Below are 16,733 nucleotides of genomic sequence, written 5' to 3' on the forward strand. Positions count from 1 at the left end.
ACTGTGGAGAGGGTAACACACGTGCCATACTGGACCTAGGCTGGCCAGAACAGGAGGCCACATATTGAAAACACCATCAGCCTCAGTGTTGCTTTCAAAATGTGGCTCAGAAAAGGTTGCCAGAGGCTCCATTTAGCAATGTGCCAATTTGTGCCCCTCAGGTGGAGATGCAGGTGCAGGAGGCTCCCGCGAATAGTCACCCACTCGACTTTGTGCGCCCATCCAGCCGGCTCAGGTTTAACAGCGTAGCAAAGGGCGAGAGCAGTCACCCCACCTGGCCTCAAACCCAGGTCTATGGGGTACCAACCGGGACACTAAAGAGCCAGGCTTGTTGGTATGGCAGTCAGAGCGCATACTCAACCGTAGTGACAGCACTCCACCACACTGCCCTCCCCTTCGGGAAGCACGCCCATGCACTTCACGCACCATGGCATCCCTCACACATTCTCTTGCTGTACTTCTCCCATCCCAGGCTGCCCCACTCACCAGTGCTTCACTCATCTCTGGGGTCCCTCACGCCATGCTTCACCCATCTCTGGGGTCCATCACACACGAGGGTCAACTGAACCTGGGGGTCCCCTCATACGGCTCACACACAGGGCACACCTCCGATGGCCTCGCAGCAAGCCATCCCACTTCTGACACTATTCAGAGCGAAGGGCAAGAGCACTCACCCTACCTGGCCTTGAACCCAGGTCGACAGGGTACCAACCATGCGACGCCAAAGAGCCAGGCTCGTTGGTATGGCAGTCAGAGCACATACTCAACCGTAGTGACGGCACTCCGTCACAAACAGGAACGTGGGCGGTGCGTTTCTGTCCCTCCGTTTTTCTCTTCATGGGAAACCCAGGCCGGCAAGGATGTGTGATTCCTCCCCCCGGCCGGGAAATGAGATAGTCAGAGCACAGGAAGAGCAGCTGCAGCTGCAGCTGCCCGAGTTCAGAGGAAAGGGACTGTTTCCTTCGCAAGAGAGACAGAGAGCTCTGGGCCTGCTGAATGACATCGCCAGACAAAGCTCCACTTTGGACATTGTCAATGAACAGAACGCCCTGAGGATCAATACTATACACTAACTTCCATTAGGGAAAAAAAATCAAGCCATATGACATCACATGATTGTGTTGCACTGAGCAGGTCCAGACGCGCATTCCTCCAGATTTCATATTAGAGTTCATATTATAATTTGACATGTTATTTATTTACACTGTAGGTGCCATTATCAGGATGACTTACCCGTTTATGTAACAGTTGTGGTTCCTTGCTTAAGTATAATATGGCAGTGCCCTCCGGGGATTTGAAATCACAACGTATTGGTAAAAAGGAAGGCACTACACTCCTGCAACACACTGAGCAGGAAGCCCCATTATTGACCGACTCATGGAAGCACAGAAGGACACTAACTAATTTGAGATCAATTCATGTTAATTTAAGGGGAAAAAAATTAAATGGGCACAGGGACATTTCAGCTTGCATCAGAGTATTTATACTCATATTTTTGCAGAAATATCTGGTCAAGAATGCATAATTCACATCAAGGTTTCTTGTCTCAGGATGATATAGCAAGAAAGGTCCCACCCCTGAATGCATGAATTCTAAAAAATTGAAATGTTTGAATTTGAATTTGCTTTCATTAAAAGGGTAAGTGTACATTTTTAAGTTTGTTTTTCTTAGATTTCCTTCATGATTAATGGATTTGGAATTGGATTTGGATTTGGATAGCTACTATACATATAAACTACTATACATATAACTATATTCTATAGTTAGACAAATGTGTTCTCTATATCAGAGGCTCCTTTGCTGTAATGTGCCAAAAGGCCAGTGAAAAGTAATAACAGACCAGGAGATGGGCGATATAAGAGATGGCAATGCTGCGATGAATCCTGTTTCCTAGAACTACGTTTTCTGGCTTTTATTGTCACCTTTAAAACGAATAATTTTTTTTCCAGCTTGTCACTCTACAACATGAAACTAAAGCACCACCACCAGACTTTTTTGTGGTGCAACCAAAACCACTCCAAACCGTATTCACCATATCAGTCAATGAGTATAAGGCAAGACATTTGTCATTTTTATTTGTTGGTGAATCTGTCACTGACAGACAGTTGAGACTGTCTCATGAATGATCATCAAAAATTCTCGTTTCTCGCTGTTAATCTCTGGCTTTTGTGACAAATTGTTGTTGTTGTTGTTGATAGTCCCTTGGGGTTAGTTCAAACTTTTGCTTGGTAAGTCTTTATTTTTTCACGTTTGCATATTTCACAAACCATATACCCTGTTGCTGAACTCTGTTGAGTGTCTAGGAAGAGAGGTTTAAATGTTCGATTGCTGTTCTTGCCTGGTCATGGTGGAAATAATCTTGAGCTTTCTCAAGAGAGGCAATGAGTTAAAAATAGCAATGAGAGGTACTGCTGCACTATGTTGATAATCTCTCAAAATAAATGTGTGACCAGAAGGAGTCTTATGTGGGAACCATTCTGCGGCTTCCAGTAATTCTGTCAGAATTATTCAGTTGACACAATGCTTCCTCTTCTCTGTACTGAGGTTCCAGCTCTCTGCTCTGCACCTGGCATCTAGTAGTTGTCTTGGTTTCCATTTTTCAGACCACTGAAATATTACAATCTGTGACTTTCAGGGGATCTCCAAACCAGAGGAAATGTAGAGTTCACTGGAATTTAAATCTGAACACTTACAAAACCATTAAGGAAAATTTTTTGACCTTACTTCAGGTGCTTTTTCAGTTTCTCAGCCCTGCACAGCTATTTGGACGCTAGTAAAACTGGGTGGGGTTAAATGACTGACTTGGGAATGTTAATACCCTTCGTTTTTTTACGCACCACTGTGTGCTTTGTTGACATCTGCAGCAAACCTCCCCTCCTCCGTATTGTCTGTGGTCTACGAGTCATTTAAAAGAGTGACCTACCAAATTTTTAGTTACAGCTCAATTTGATAAAAGTGTCAGACCGACACAGAAATCCATCCCACGTGCACTGCCATCTTCAAAGTAGGTGTTCGGAGAGACATTCTTTAGTCACGTCACAGCAGAGGAGTGAATCTGTATTTCACAGTTCAGGGACCAGGTGTAGGTGTAAACTAACCTTAAAGTGAACCACCCACTCTTGCCTTGGCAGGACACGGTGCTCTGATGAGGCATTCCCTTTCTCTGTCTTTCTCAGTGTTTCCTTGGGTGTGCTATCAGCTGACGTGGAGTCACTCTGCAAAACTGAGGAAAAAGTGGTGTTCAAAAGGGTGGGAATCAGTCACCGGGGTTATTAATAGCAGCTGGATCATCACCCCTGGCAACTGGTAATATTTTGTTCTGTGTGCGAGTGGTAAAGATTGCCTTCTTCAGTAATGGGCAAACTAATGCCGGAGTGTTTATTATGTGTTGAATGTCCAAGCATTTTGTGTGCTGTTGAAGACCCCCCACACAAACACACACACAGACAAAACGGGTCACAGTAGCAAAAGAAACAAGAATGCTGAAGTCACATGGTAGGCGATGGAAATAATGAATTTTGTTGGTTGAATAAACACGGAGGGTAATGTCTCCATGTGGGCTTTTTTCGTTGTATAGAAGAGAGCAATGTTGGCTTGGTTTATAAAGTCTTCCTGGGAATTTCTTGTCGATGTGACTAATCTTTCACAAGCACACTACATTTAGAAGCTTGGATCAAGGCTTTAAACCTCAACACAAACATGTTTGTGAGCACTAGTTTGTGAGTGTGTGTGTGTGTGTGCATGTGCGTGTGCGTGAGTGTTAGAGACATCAAAGTGTGTGTATTCGTTTGTTCATTGTGTAGGTACCAGGTACATCCTTTGGTCTGACTAACTCGCTGGTCATTCACTGAAAAAAAGATCATTCCCTTTGAATTGAATCTGTGTTGAGAAATGGAGCTGAGAGGAAACGTCCCGTTGCATGAAATAGGTACATAAAACCTGGGGCGGGAGCCCTGTAGGCTCCCTCTCCTTCTCCTTTGCCCCGCCTGTCTTCCTGTCCCTCTGCCTCTTAACTTCTCTGAAGCTGTGCACACTGGAACAGGAAATGAGACCAGAGGCAAGTTGAAACCGGTGCGCACGCAAGACGCGCACACACGCACTCGCGCACACACGCATACACATACACAGACACACACACCAACCAGCTCAGGGCTTCTCAGAACCAGAGCTGGGAGTCTGAGCCTCAGGTAGAGAGACACAGAGGGAAACTGCTCAGAGAGGAGGGAGCGCAGAGAGAGGGAATAAAGGAGATGGAATGACCCATTGCTGAGCTCCAGGATTTCTTCTTACAAACGGCCCACGGGAAAAGAAAGCAAGATGATCTCATGGTCCTCTCTCTCAAGGTAACTGCTCCTCATGCCTTTCTTTTTTTTTTTAGCTACCACCTCTCAGGTAAAAGCGCTCTGGTCGCTCTGCCTTAAAACAAGTTTGCTCTGTGAGGAGTAGCTGCTTTAAACTGTGCTTTGGGACATTGTAGTAGTGCTTGTGTGCTTCTGAAGTCTTTCACTCAGGATTTGATAAGAAGTTCTCTTCTTTCCTGTGCTTTGATTACTTTCTGGGTGGAGAGACCTTCCCACAGAATGTTGCTTGAAAGGGTTACATGAGAGCAAGTTGCGATTTTCCGGAAAACTCATGACAAAGAGCGGTCCTTCTTTACACTCCACAGAACCCTAGCAGAAATGCAAGTGTCCTGCCGCTGCTTTTATCATGGCGTGTGAATACACAGCATCAGCTTAGGCAAATGTTGGTAAATCTTGCCACTGTTTATTGTTCTGCGGTCATCAGATACACAGCGCCACACACCAACAACAGACTTTGTGGGGAGGTGCCAGGCCTGTATCAGGGAGCTCTTATGAGTGGGTCTTAGTTATATATCAGCCTTGTCCAGCCCCCAGCCTTCCCACCTCTGCCTTTCAATACGTTCAATACGGTGGTGCTTAAACATTCTGTGTCGCCCTGTGTCGCATAGCGGGCCCATCCTACCTGAGCCGTCTTTTTCAAAACAACACGCTTTGAGGTTACAGAGGTACGAAGACCCAGCATTCCTGAGGCTGCCATGCAGAGGCGGGGCCAGGGTGTGGAGGGAGCCTCCAGCCCCGTCACGCACACTGCACACATTCCAGCAGGTTTCAGACATGCTCAGAGAAACGCAGATCACTACGCGCTTCTCCTTCAGGAATACCGGTTTTGCATTATTTTTAAGTGAGCCAAAAGGCACCAAGGACCCATTTGTATTATATCCCTTCGGTCGCTTTCCTTTCAGCTAAAAACTGAATTTGGTCTGGCCAATGGAAGAAATCTAAGTAACCTACTCTACTGTGCTGAGTTGGTGTAGGTCTAATGTTATGGGATTAAAAACAGCTTCACTGTGTTAAATTTGGAAACAGTGTTGGTAGAAGCTCAGGGCATTAGTTCAGACCGAGCCAGTATTTGCAGGGTAAGAGTGCAAACGCAGCCCTTTTCCAAAATGGACATCCTGCCGGGGCCACAGACAGTAAGGTTAAAGGGATTCAAACAGAGGAAAAAGAGATATTTCCGTATTTAAACACTGCCTGAATGGGTACGGCCTCCTCCAATTGTTCTTCAGTTTGCTCCATTTTCGGCTGAGGGGGGGTGTTCCTTTCCAATGCACAGACACCCAGGGACTTTTTTCTGACTTGCAGAGACACGACCAGGGCTTGGTCCACCGTTTCCACAACCCCCTCATGTAGAATAAGCTGTTCCCTCATCCACATTTGACAACAACATTGTTCAACATCTTATATTGAGGTGGTGGTGGAACCAAAATTCTGGGGCTGATAAATAGTCTGGGAAGTTCAGTTCAGACAAAGCAAACTGTAGAGATGCACAGCAGTGTACATACTGACATGGTTTGCTCAGAAAAATCACTACAGAGACCTGCCGCATGTGGTTCTTCACTGAGTCGGAATTCGAAGGTGGCTCGTGTTCATTTATGTTCCTTTAGCAAACCATAGAGCGGCTGTTCCACTCAGTCAACTCCCCCCCCCTCCCCCTTACCCCCCCGCTCAGGCAGGGAGTGGTGCTGCAGAGGACTCAGACAAGTTGGAGCAGAGCACCAGATACATACCGTGATTACCTTAACCCGCTGTGCGACTGCAGCTGAGAACGGCGCAGCGCCCCAGGTGAAAGTCAGACAGGTTTAGCAAAAGTTTGCACTCTGTTGCTCCATACATTTCTTTTATGCCACCCTTATTTTTCAAGGAATATCATCCGGGAAATACAGGGGGCCTCCATGAGGCATACTGAAGTGGCAGTCTTAAGATAAATTAACAGCAATTGTTCAGATTTCCTTCGTGCAATATTCCATATACAACACATACAAAGGATTGAGGGAATAAATATTTTTTATTGTTTTCTGCCTTTTGTAACATCACTTAGATGAATTGAATGAATGTTCTCTGTCTGAGTCTGTTTTTCCCTGTCTCTGTTTCTGCTTCTCTTGTCTACCGAAGTTTGATTACGTTGTACTCCTGATCAAATTTCCAGTAATACCTGAATAACAGGTGTGACGCTGTACAGCTCTGATGGTGTAAGGAGTCTTGGGAAGCTCTTAAACATATAACGACAGTTTAGTCATAGAAATAAGCACATACTAAAAAACATTACTGTGTTGTATTATTACTTTCTGTGTCATAGCAACTGTATGCTTTTAGAATTGTGGTCAGAGACTAAAAAAAATATCAGGTTCCCTAGTGATCACTGTTTCTTGCTTCTTCAGACTGATTCACGCAGGGTGCTCCGAGAAAACCCTGTATTCAATCTGCTGCAATACTGAGATTTGCCATGTATAAGTCACTCTCAAAGAGTCATATACTAGGAAGTGAGGTCATCTTGTGTCACCGTGGTGATGTTTTTTACAGAGGGGGATGACAGAGACTTCCTGTTTTGTGGTTTGCCTTATTCAAGAGTCTCCAGTGTTTTCTGGGTCCTGCTTCCATGTGTGCCTCGAGAACACCGCTATGACTTCCACATGCTATCCTCTCCAGCACTGAAACTTTGTGAGAGAAAGACAGCTGTCAATCACACGTCAAGCGATTGAAATATGAAACACTAACACATAGATCACATGGATGCATTACTGAAACAAACCTACAGATAAAAAGGTGGGCTGTTTGTTTAAATATCTCAGGAGATGCTGTATTTCAATTAGTTTGTATCCTTTAAATGTATGTGTTTATTTATTTTGATTTAGCATACCTATCTCAATAAGCTGCATTAAATGCTTATTGCAGGAGCACCAAAAACAGGAAGGACATACCACAGGTACACATAAAAACCAGCTACAGAATTTAAACGTCAAGCTAAAAACAAAACAGCATCAATTGTTTTACTGTGCCCATAATGCATGGCAATTATTATAAAGGACAACATTAAAACAGGCAAGCCTAATAAAGATGAGTCAGCAACATGAACTAATAATACAGTGTTTACATGATGCCAAGTAACAACAGCAACATCAGCATCTTAGGGTGCCCAACAATGATCTGTGCGACCAGAATAACACTACATCAGATTTACTGCAGGGTTTGAAGTGATCGGATACTAGGTGAGAAGCACGATCCAGTGTATGGGAACCAAGGTTAGGCCTGGCGTCAGGGAGGTGATGGAAATGCAGTGGTACTTTGTGAAGATATTAATCCATCGCACCACACACAGGCTGTTGGACAGTTATTCAAACATTTTACAGGATTACTTTTATTTTTTAGGGAGAATTTGCTAAGCCCTAGAATACCCTATTTACCCTATGACTGTAGATTTAGACTAGGTGGAAGACTCTGACATGGAAAGGTCAATTCTACAGAGAGACTCCCGTGTTTACAGCTCTCTGAAGTTAAACATTACCTGCAGACAATGGGCGTGGGCCATGGCAATCATCAGACCAGTAGCGTGTAAAAGAAAAATATGCTTAAGGTGTGGTGACAAGAATGGTGCTGCTCTCAGCCAGCTACTGTCACTGACCAAGGTTTTTGTGTAAACTGTAATGCCAAGAAGTGTGTTTTCTTTGCTTTTCAGCTCCGTCACGGCAGCTCTTGAGCCCTGATTGCCGCTTGTGAAGATTGCCTTCACCCAGGCAGGCCAGTCGAGATGACAGCCGTACCCAACAAGGAGCTGGTGCTCGTCGAGTTCGAGTACGAGTACACCGGCAGAGATGGCGGCCTGGTGTCCATCAAGCCCAACGAACGGTACATCCTCCTCGCCAAAACCAACGACCACTGGTGGCACGTCCGCAAGGACGAGCGCACCAAGCCGTTTTACATCCCGGCCAAGTACGTGAAGGAGCTGCCGTCCGATTTCCCCTCTCCGCTGGACTTCATATGCCCGAGCATGCCCAAGGTCCCAGAGAATGCGAGCTCCAAAAAGCCCATAGAGATGGTGGAGGAGAGACCGGGCGAAGTGACCATTCGGGTCCGGCCACAGGGCAACTACAAGAAGGCGGAGAATCGGATGTCGACGTTCGGTGTCCCGCTGGACCTCCACGATCCCGTTTTGAAACGCGGTGGGCATGCGGATTCGGTGGGGGTGCTCCAGCCCCACTCTTGCGAGAGCACCACACCCTCGGCCTGCACCAAAGATGGAAAGAGGTTCAATACGGCTCCCAGTGCGTCCTCTGGCTCCCGCCCACTTCCGGACGACCTGCAGCAATTAGCCCTGAAGTCCAGAGTCCCCAGCTTCAGCCCGGCTGACCCGGTAATCAGACCAATCCAGGCAAAGCCGGTTGAGCCACCCGTTATCAAGGACATTGAGGTTCAAGAGCCACTGGAAACGCCAAAACCGCCTGCTGGATTTGAAGATCCACCGGGTCCGGATTCTGACCTATCACAGGACTCAGAGAATATTTATGAATCTATAGCAGACATACAGGACTTGAGGCTAACGGAATCACCTGTGAGAGAAACAGCTCCACCTCTTACACCAGCTCCAGCTGCTACTCCAGCGCCGGTCCTGGCTCCAGCACAACCTCCACCACCTCCTGCTCCATCACAGGTAAGGCAACACACTGCAGTAGATTCAGCCTTAAATTAACGGCCTATTTACAACAGTCAACAGTAAGCTGACATACTGTGTATATTTGTAAGCAGTGTGGTGGAAATGTTTTAGTGCTGTGGGGTAAAAGTCAACTATGTATATTGATTAAGCTCTGTATAAAAATATCTTACAGAGAATAAATTTTGTAGCATTCATGGAGCCTGCCCCTGGGGATATGCCCCATATGGTATTTTTTATAAGAGTTCTTGTCTTCACTAACTTCACTAACAAATTAGATAATACACACTTTAATCACCAACAAAATGTGTGATTATACACTGGATTTAAAAACGAAGAGGAAAGAGTAAATAAAAAAAGATAACCTTGGTATCAGCTGTATTGTGTTCCATAGTTATCCAGGAGAACCACAAGATGGCGCTATTAGTCAGGCTAAATTAGTAAAACGTTCACAATGCGATATATTCATAAGCGGTATAAATCTGATTAATACGGGGTGATAACAAGATGTAACAAGAAAACTCTAACTCTAAACTTTAATTGATCATTTAAAATTGACTCCATAGGGTTTTTGTGACACAATATTGACAATGAAATAGCTGAACAGTGAAGATGTGAATTAGCTGAACAGTGAAATACATCACATTATTGTTATTTAGAAAATGTTCTTATCCAGAGCGACTTACGTGGGTAACAATCTCATCCATATATACAGCTGGATATAGATGAAACAGAAGAAAGATGAAAGACGATGGCTGAAACAGTTGGAAGAACACAGTAAGGTTATAATGCAGAAATCTAAATTACAAAAGAGATCTACAGATTACACATAATTAGCTGTGGAAGCATATCTGCCATATTTTCTACTTAAGCTGTGGTCATTCAAAGGACAGTACCACAAAGGAAGCGTTAGTTTCCCCACATATCACTGCTGTTGGAATTCCTCAGATAAATAATTTCACACATGTTCAGGATGAGTCAATATCAGAAAGATAGCAAGAGAAAATTCTTTACTTCTTACATCACGTTCAACAGCACACCTCTTTGAAAAACATACTGTGCTCATGGCCAGCAACAAAACATTTCCCCCCCTGTGACTGCCATCAACATAAAATTTTGCACTAGAAAAGTCATGGGTTTGTGATCAAACCAAGAAATACCTAAGCTAGCAAGGAATGTATTTACAGTACACAGAAGGGCTTGGACATGCGACAGTGATGAATAGGAACCGCCACTGAACAGGAATCCCATGCTCTCTGAGAAGCTAAAGTCTAGAAAAACATTAAACTTCCCACGTTTTTGTTACTAATAAAGTTATTGTGAAACCCAGCACTGTGGTCACAGGAGGGGAAACAAATTCCACTTCCAGCAGAAATAATTCAGAACAAAAGAGAAGAGGGCCAGTTGTGCTGAGAAAAATGACGTCAATGGGGGGAAATTACAACTTTCAGGACAGCTACAACAGGAAATGTTGAGCTAAACTGCAGAGGACTAGATATGGCAAATGAGACACTTGGAGTTTTGTGTAGTATGAGGATATGTCAGTAATTCTGACCTGAGTGGAAGCTATATTGAATGTGATTTTTTACATCCTCAAGTGTTAATACATAAAACCAGTCCAATTACCCTTAATGAAAGTAAACAAACTCTCTTGCTTTGCTTAGGCTAAAGACAAGAGTCAGCAAAGGATATTGTTCTCAGTGCGGCCTGGTGCTATCCAGAGGCTGATTAGCCAATCTATACTCAGCAGGGTTGAACTTTTGAACTTTGGCACAACTTATACTGTATTCATAGATGGCTACAGTAGTAAATAATATAGATAACTGGCTATATACATTTTGATAGGTTGGTCAAACTGATTAGCCTCTTATTTGCTCTTGTTTTTTGCTTGTTTTTTTCAATGCAGTGCAGATGCTAGGGAGATTCACATAATGTACTGTTTTCATGCCTTCTCTCCAATTCAGCAGGTCTGAGCCGGTATCTGCCTGTTCAGGAAAACAGTGTCAAAACCATCTCTGTAAGGGAATGGTGGGACTTGGGGCCAGAGCTTGAGTTTGTGGAACATATTGAACAATGTCTAGACCTATGTCCTCCCCATGGGAAAAAAACATTTTGTGGTGCTTCGCTAGTTCAGTACAAGATACTTGACACAATTGCTTGTTTTTTTGTTACATTTTAGAACCATGTTTCAATACCATTAATTACAACTCCTCCGTGATTGAATCTGCCGTATGTTCCAATTTGTGGTGCGTTTTGTTACACGCAGTTGAAATCTCAACGGGATCCGTATCATGGGAACAGATCTGGAGAGATAAGTCCTTTAAAGAGAGGAAGGAACCACTCAATTAAAGTATTTACTGGCAGGTTTGGCATGGGGAAGGGTCCAATATATAAGATGATTCAGAGGCATTGTGTTACACATAATGTTTCAATATCCAGATTTCTTCCTGGGAGCCTTGTATTGAAGCTGACAGATTTCAGTGAATGGTGAGTGGCTTCTTCCATAAGCAAACATTCCTGTGATGTTTGGATCATAAAGCATTTGGCTGGAGTCATAGTCCATGTGAATGATTGATCCAGGGTAAGTCTTGAGACCATGTTGTGCATGTCTTAGATTAGGTGGTTTTACTTGGGCAGGTTGATCTGAAAGTATGTATATAATCCCTTACTTATCGCAATATATGCAAATGTGTGAATAAATTCATATTTTGGTGCCTCTCAGGTCACTGATAGGGCAATTCCACCAAATCTCAAAGACTTTGGTTTTTAACTTTCATTAAAAAAATTAAGCTGTGTTACTTCTTCATAGTTTCCATAACATTTCCTGTTTTTCAAGCTGAACTAAACTTATCACTAAGCGTGATTTATTGGCGACCTAAAAAGCTATAGTGGTGGTAAAAGCTAAGGCCAAACCACTAGGACCTTTGACTGAATCACCCCTCTCCTATATTCTGTATAGGAGACTGATTCTGTAGGGCCTGGGCTTGGCACCCATGTTACAGAGTGATTAAGTTTGAATGTATTCAAAGGATAGGCAGAGCAAACCTGCAGTAGCGATGTGCATTAGAGAGATCGGTGGTTGCAGTGTGGTTGTGCTGTTGTTTTCTCAATGTTATATTGCAGAGCAACCGTGCCGTCATGTTCATCACATCGAAACGTGTTTTGTCGTGAGTGCACACTCTTTTTTAAGTTTTCCGTCTCAGACCTTTTTAAGACTTAATGAAGCCAATGTAATTAGACTAACAAGACCTCCACGGAAGTCTGTTTGCTTCTCACATAACATATGTAATGCAGCTTTCACAACTGTCATATGAAGCTCCCACCTGCAGAGCTAAATGCTGTTAAAAAAGCAGTCAGGCATTAACTGTCACCTGAGAACTGCTTGAAAATGAACCAAAACATTCTTCCCTCAATGGTGTTGGATTTTGCCCTTGAGCTAATGTGGGTTCTGGGGAGAACTTGCTATCCTCAAACTCTCATTTGTATGGGCCTTTCTACAATCGTCTACATATATTCTGTGTGTTTTCTGGCAAATCCGCATTGCAGAGCATTGCTCAGGTGTGTGAATATATTGGAAAAACAGAGGTACTCAAGAGGTAGCTTAGCCCTGCAAAAAACAGCGCTAAAGATATAACCAGACTGGTGCGATGAAATGAACTTTAGTCTTCAGGGTGTCAAACCTTGAGGTGCTGTGGGATGCATGTTGAAGTCACATCCTGTGATGCTACTTCTACACTATTTTTGAGAGCTTGCAAGCACAGAAAGCCACAGGCCATTTCCTTCAGTGGCTAAACACAACCTGGGGTCCCCAGAAATGGCCTGCTGTGTGTTCCGTATTACAGTCTGTCAATGTGTTCAAGTTTTTATGTGGCTTTTCTTGTATAGGAGGTGGATCTGGACTTTTTTTTTTTTTTTTTTGTATTGGGGCCCCCCTTCCTTCCTGCTCCGTGTTTACAAATCAGAGGAGGAGCTGCTTCCTGCAGGGCTCCAAACTTCTCTCCATTGCTTTAATCCTAAACAAGCTTTTGCCCACACGCAGACAGCTCGGGAGTGTTGCCAAGCAGTGACTTTTCGCCATGTACACTGATAATTGTGCATCAACGTTTAGGAATCTGTCAAGTCATTGAAAAGATGCCCATAAACGTAAGGGAAAATAAGATTGCCTTCTACATGACACGTTGGTAAAGCAGCGGCTTCTGAAGAGCTAGCGACAGAAGAGATTAAGGATTATATTGCAACTCCACTGTCGATTTAGTTGCAGATATTCTCACAACTGAGAAGGAGAAGACATTTTCAGAAGAGTAAAAATAATAATAATAAATAAACATGCAACATACATTCATTACTTAATGTTGCACCTCATCCATGTGTTCTACAGCACTACCGACGAGGTGATTCGCTCTGCCCCGCAATAATATCAATGATACAAACTAAACTTTGAAAAGAGTTTTCAGTGACCAGATTTTAGTAAAACGGGAAACGCTGCGATTTTCTTTTAACGTGAGGCACCGCTTTTTCTGTAATGCGCTATACAGCTCCACTCCTGTTGTGACCGTCTCGAAGTCAAGCTTGAAGCGGGTTACGCAAAACAGATGTACATGTAAAATGGTGTGGATGTTGTCATCGAACCAAATTTGTTTGCATTTGTGTAGCTCATCTTTCCCTCTTCCCAATCGGTCAGGAAGGAGTTAACGCGAAATTAAATCCCACAACCACTCCCAAAAGGTTGGTTTCGAGCGACTACCTGGCTACCCGGCGCACGGAAAACCTGTGTGACTGTGGCGCACCCCGCGGTTAGTATTAAAAAAAAATGGAATGTAATTTTTTGTTGCCAGTGCCGTTGATTTGACCCGAATTAGTTTCTCGAAGATCATTTCCAGCTTTTGGAAAGAGGCCTATGTACCTGCGTAGCAAAGGTAGGGTGACTCGACAACACCTCGTAAACTGCTTAAGTCCAGGCACGGAAGAACTTACCTGTGGGTGGAGACGGTAAATACGGCACCTCCGTGCTTGATTTGGTTGTTACTTTGAGGACGTTTCGAACTCAACATCCTGTTCAGATTCACACAATTTAGTGTTCATCGTAAATGTTATGTTGCATATGCCTTGCCTACTTGGCTCAAACTCGTTATTTTCTTTTAGATTTACCAACAACAATTACAGAAGCAGTTCTTTTTTATTTTTGCTCCCAGAGGTTTTTATGATCCCAAATCGAGTTTGCAGGTACAAACCTCTTCGTTGCGTCTTGCGTTAGTGTGTCAAGGAACCCACTGTGTTGTTTTTGAAGGGATAGAAAAGAAATTCTAACAATGAATGTGCATTTATGGATTTGCAACCCTACATATCAGTTATCCACCTGATTTGCAGTTACAATATTTCCCCCTTTTAAATACGAAATTTAGCCACCTTAGCGTGTCTAGATCACTCATCAATCCGTCTGAAGACATTCTGGAAAGGTTATTATGGAAACATGCTCGGTAGTATTCGTCGGGATGGAGTCCTGAAGCTAGTAGCAGATTGCGTATTTTATGTGCATCTAAAGATGCAATTTTAATTCACCCTCGACCAGAATATTTGTCACAATTAATGAATCTTTAGAGAAAAGCAAGGTCCTAATGGGCAGGAGATTTGGTCTGGGGTCTGAACGGTATTTCAGAAATTGTGAATTTGGACAGAAATAGGTTTCTATGGTGATATAGGGAAAAGGAACCGTGCTCTCAAGCACAGTGGTATGTCATGCTGGTGACCCCCACACGCTCCAATGGGAAGGTCAATCTGTGCTTAGTAACGTTTTCAAGAGCCCTGAGCACAGCCCAGGTGAATTTCTCACAGTAGTTTTGGATTACTGGCAGTTCTCAGTGAGCAACTGCGTGATGCACGCATTCATCACAGATGTTGCTCTGGATGACTGGCCTCATTGGTGGGGGCCTTTTGCTGTTTATTATGTAGTGTGTGCCAGCTATTTGCTTTTTATTCAATTAGTTTCCTCTGAAAGGAATTCTTATTGGAGGATTCTACCATGTGCTTCTGATATGAATTTTGCTTTACAGAGCACTCTTTATTATCTAACAGTAGGAAATGTATTTCTCTTACTTTGTTTTTCTTCTGCTTTGGAAAATGCTTCATACACTTGGATGTGCTTGTTTACCTTTTTCAGCTGAAGAATTCGGATAATTTTTTTTTACATCATTTTAAATTAGTTGCATGCATGAGCCTCTCAGCTGTGTCATCAGCTAAAATCTGTGGAAGCTTTGGCCCTCTGTTTAAAGAGGGGTGTTGTCTTGTATCGCTGGGCGCTGAAAACAAGCAGCCCTCTTCCGTTGCGGTTGAGTGTCACTGAAGAGGAGTCCCCGTGAAATTGACCGGGAAGCCGCCGGGGTGAGCCTCGACAGCCGCTCTGTGTAGCAAAAACACCATGAAGCCATTAGGCCACAGACACAGGTACTCGGTGTTTGTACTGTTGAGAACAATCTAAGAACCGCTGGCACAGAAAGACTGGTAAGGCAATCGTTTGTTTCCTTTGAATGGCACTGTCAGACGTCTAGCTGTTACCACCAGCTCATACCATTTAACTCTGTCAGAATCGGTGGTGGTCGGTGTCTTGTGCTCATGTAGTGATTAGTATTATTATTCTAGAATATTTGCACCGAGTAGTCCTTTTCTTTTGATGAACTTTTCAGACTGTGCATAGTAAGCCAGGTGAGGGTTGGTGACCTTTGGAGAAAATGGTTACTTATTCTGTTGTTTGATTAGCTTAATACAGGTAGCTTTTTAACAATCTTTTGCCTTCCGTAGTGTTTATGGAGGTCAAGCAGCTAACTGAAGGACTTGATGGACTCCAGCCAGATGAATTTTCGGATTTGTTTTTCCTTTGCAGCCTGACTACAAAAGATGTTCAAGAAGTGAAGAACTAAGCAGCCAAAACTCAGAACAAAAAATTCAAATGCACACCGCTTTACTTAATGTCCAATAATATGCCAGAAAACACAGCAGCAGATTGTGAAACCACGGTGTGATTAGGAAACATGACTTGAGCAGGCACTGTGCCTTCCTGGCCTTTTTGCACGCTGATAGTAGCTATTACTGCTGTTGTTGCTGTGGGTGGGGCTCCCTCAGTGAGCGGGCAAGTGACATGATCTTCCCTAAGGCTGTTTCCTCCAGCCACAGCCAGAGAAAAGCGCTGCTTACTTCAGCCAGCTGAGCTAACTGTACTCACCATGAAGTATAGCTGGACCTATGTAATCGATAGGCATATTGTTAAGTCATCCATGTTAGATTCTGAGTGTGAAAGCCCCAGTGGATATGGCTGATATGAATGAGGATATGGTAATTTGGAGCTCCGGTCTGATGTGGTTCCAGAGTTGAAATGCAGCATTTTTCCTGTGCCTTGGTGTAGTGCTGTCAGTACATTGTATGTGTATTAGAGGCTGAAAGTATGCAGTCAAGCTATGACATGTCAGAGCAGCCTAAACTCGCTGCCACTCACTCACTGTCAGTTGTATCTCCTAGTTTATTATATATTTGTGTGTGTATACATATGCTATGTCAGTATATATGGTAATATATTAAGATGCTGTAGTTTATTAGTAGTTCCTGCTGCAGACAGCTTTTCATATACTTACATTTGTGCTGTTTTTAACTGACAGTTTTATATATGGTCAATATAAGTGTGGATTACACCAAAGGATATAACTATCTTTAGAGAATTTCAATCACAGACAAAATGT

General features: G+C 43.5%; 1 protein-coding gene across 1 annotated transcript in view; it reads left to right on the forward strand.

Annotated features, from left to right (window-relative positions):
* Positions 1 to 4,057: 4,057 nt before the first annotated feature.
* The window catches only part of LOC118794412 (rho GTPase-activating protein 27-like), a 31,590-nt gene continuing 18,914 nt past the window's right edge, over positions 4,058 to 16,733 (forward strand). Inside the window, exons 1-2 of the mRNA XM_036552662.1 lie at positions 4,058 to 4,343; positions 8,035 to 9,006. Coding sequence (XP_036408555.1) covers positions 8,107 to 9,006 — 900 coding nt within the window. The 5' untranslated portion in view covers positions 4,058 to 4,343; positions 8,035 to 8,106. The remainder of the gene's footprint in view (positions 4,344 to 8,034; positions 9,007 to 16,733) is intronic.

The sequence above is a fragment of the Megalops cyprinoides genome, chromosome 19 (assembly GCF_013368585.1).
Source record: "Megalops cyprinoides isolate fMegCyp1 chromosome 19, fMegCyp1.pri, whole genome shotgun sequence".
NCBI lineage: Eukaryota > Metazoa > Chordata > Actinopteri > Elopiformes > Megalopidae > Megalops > Megalops cyprinoides.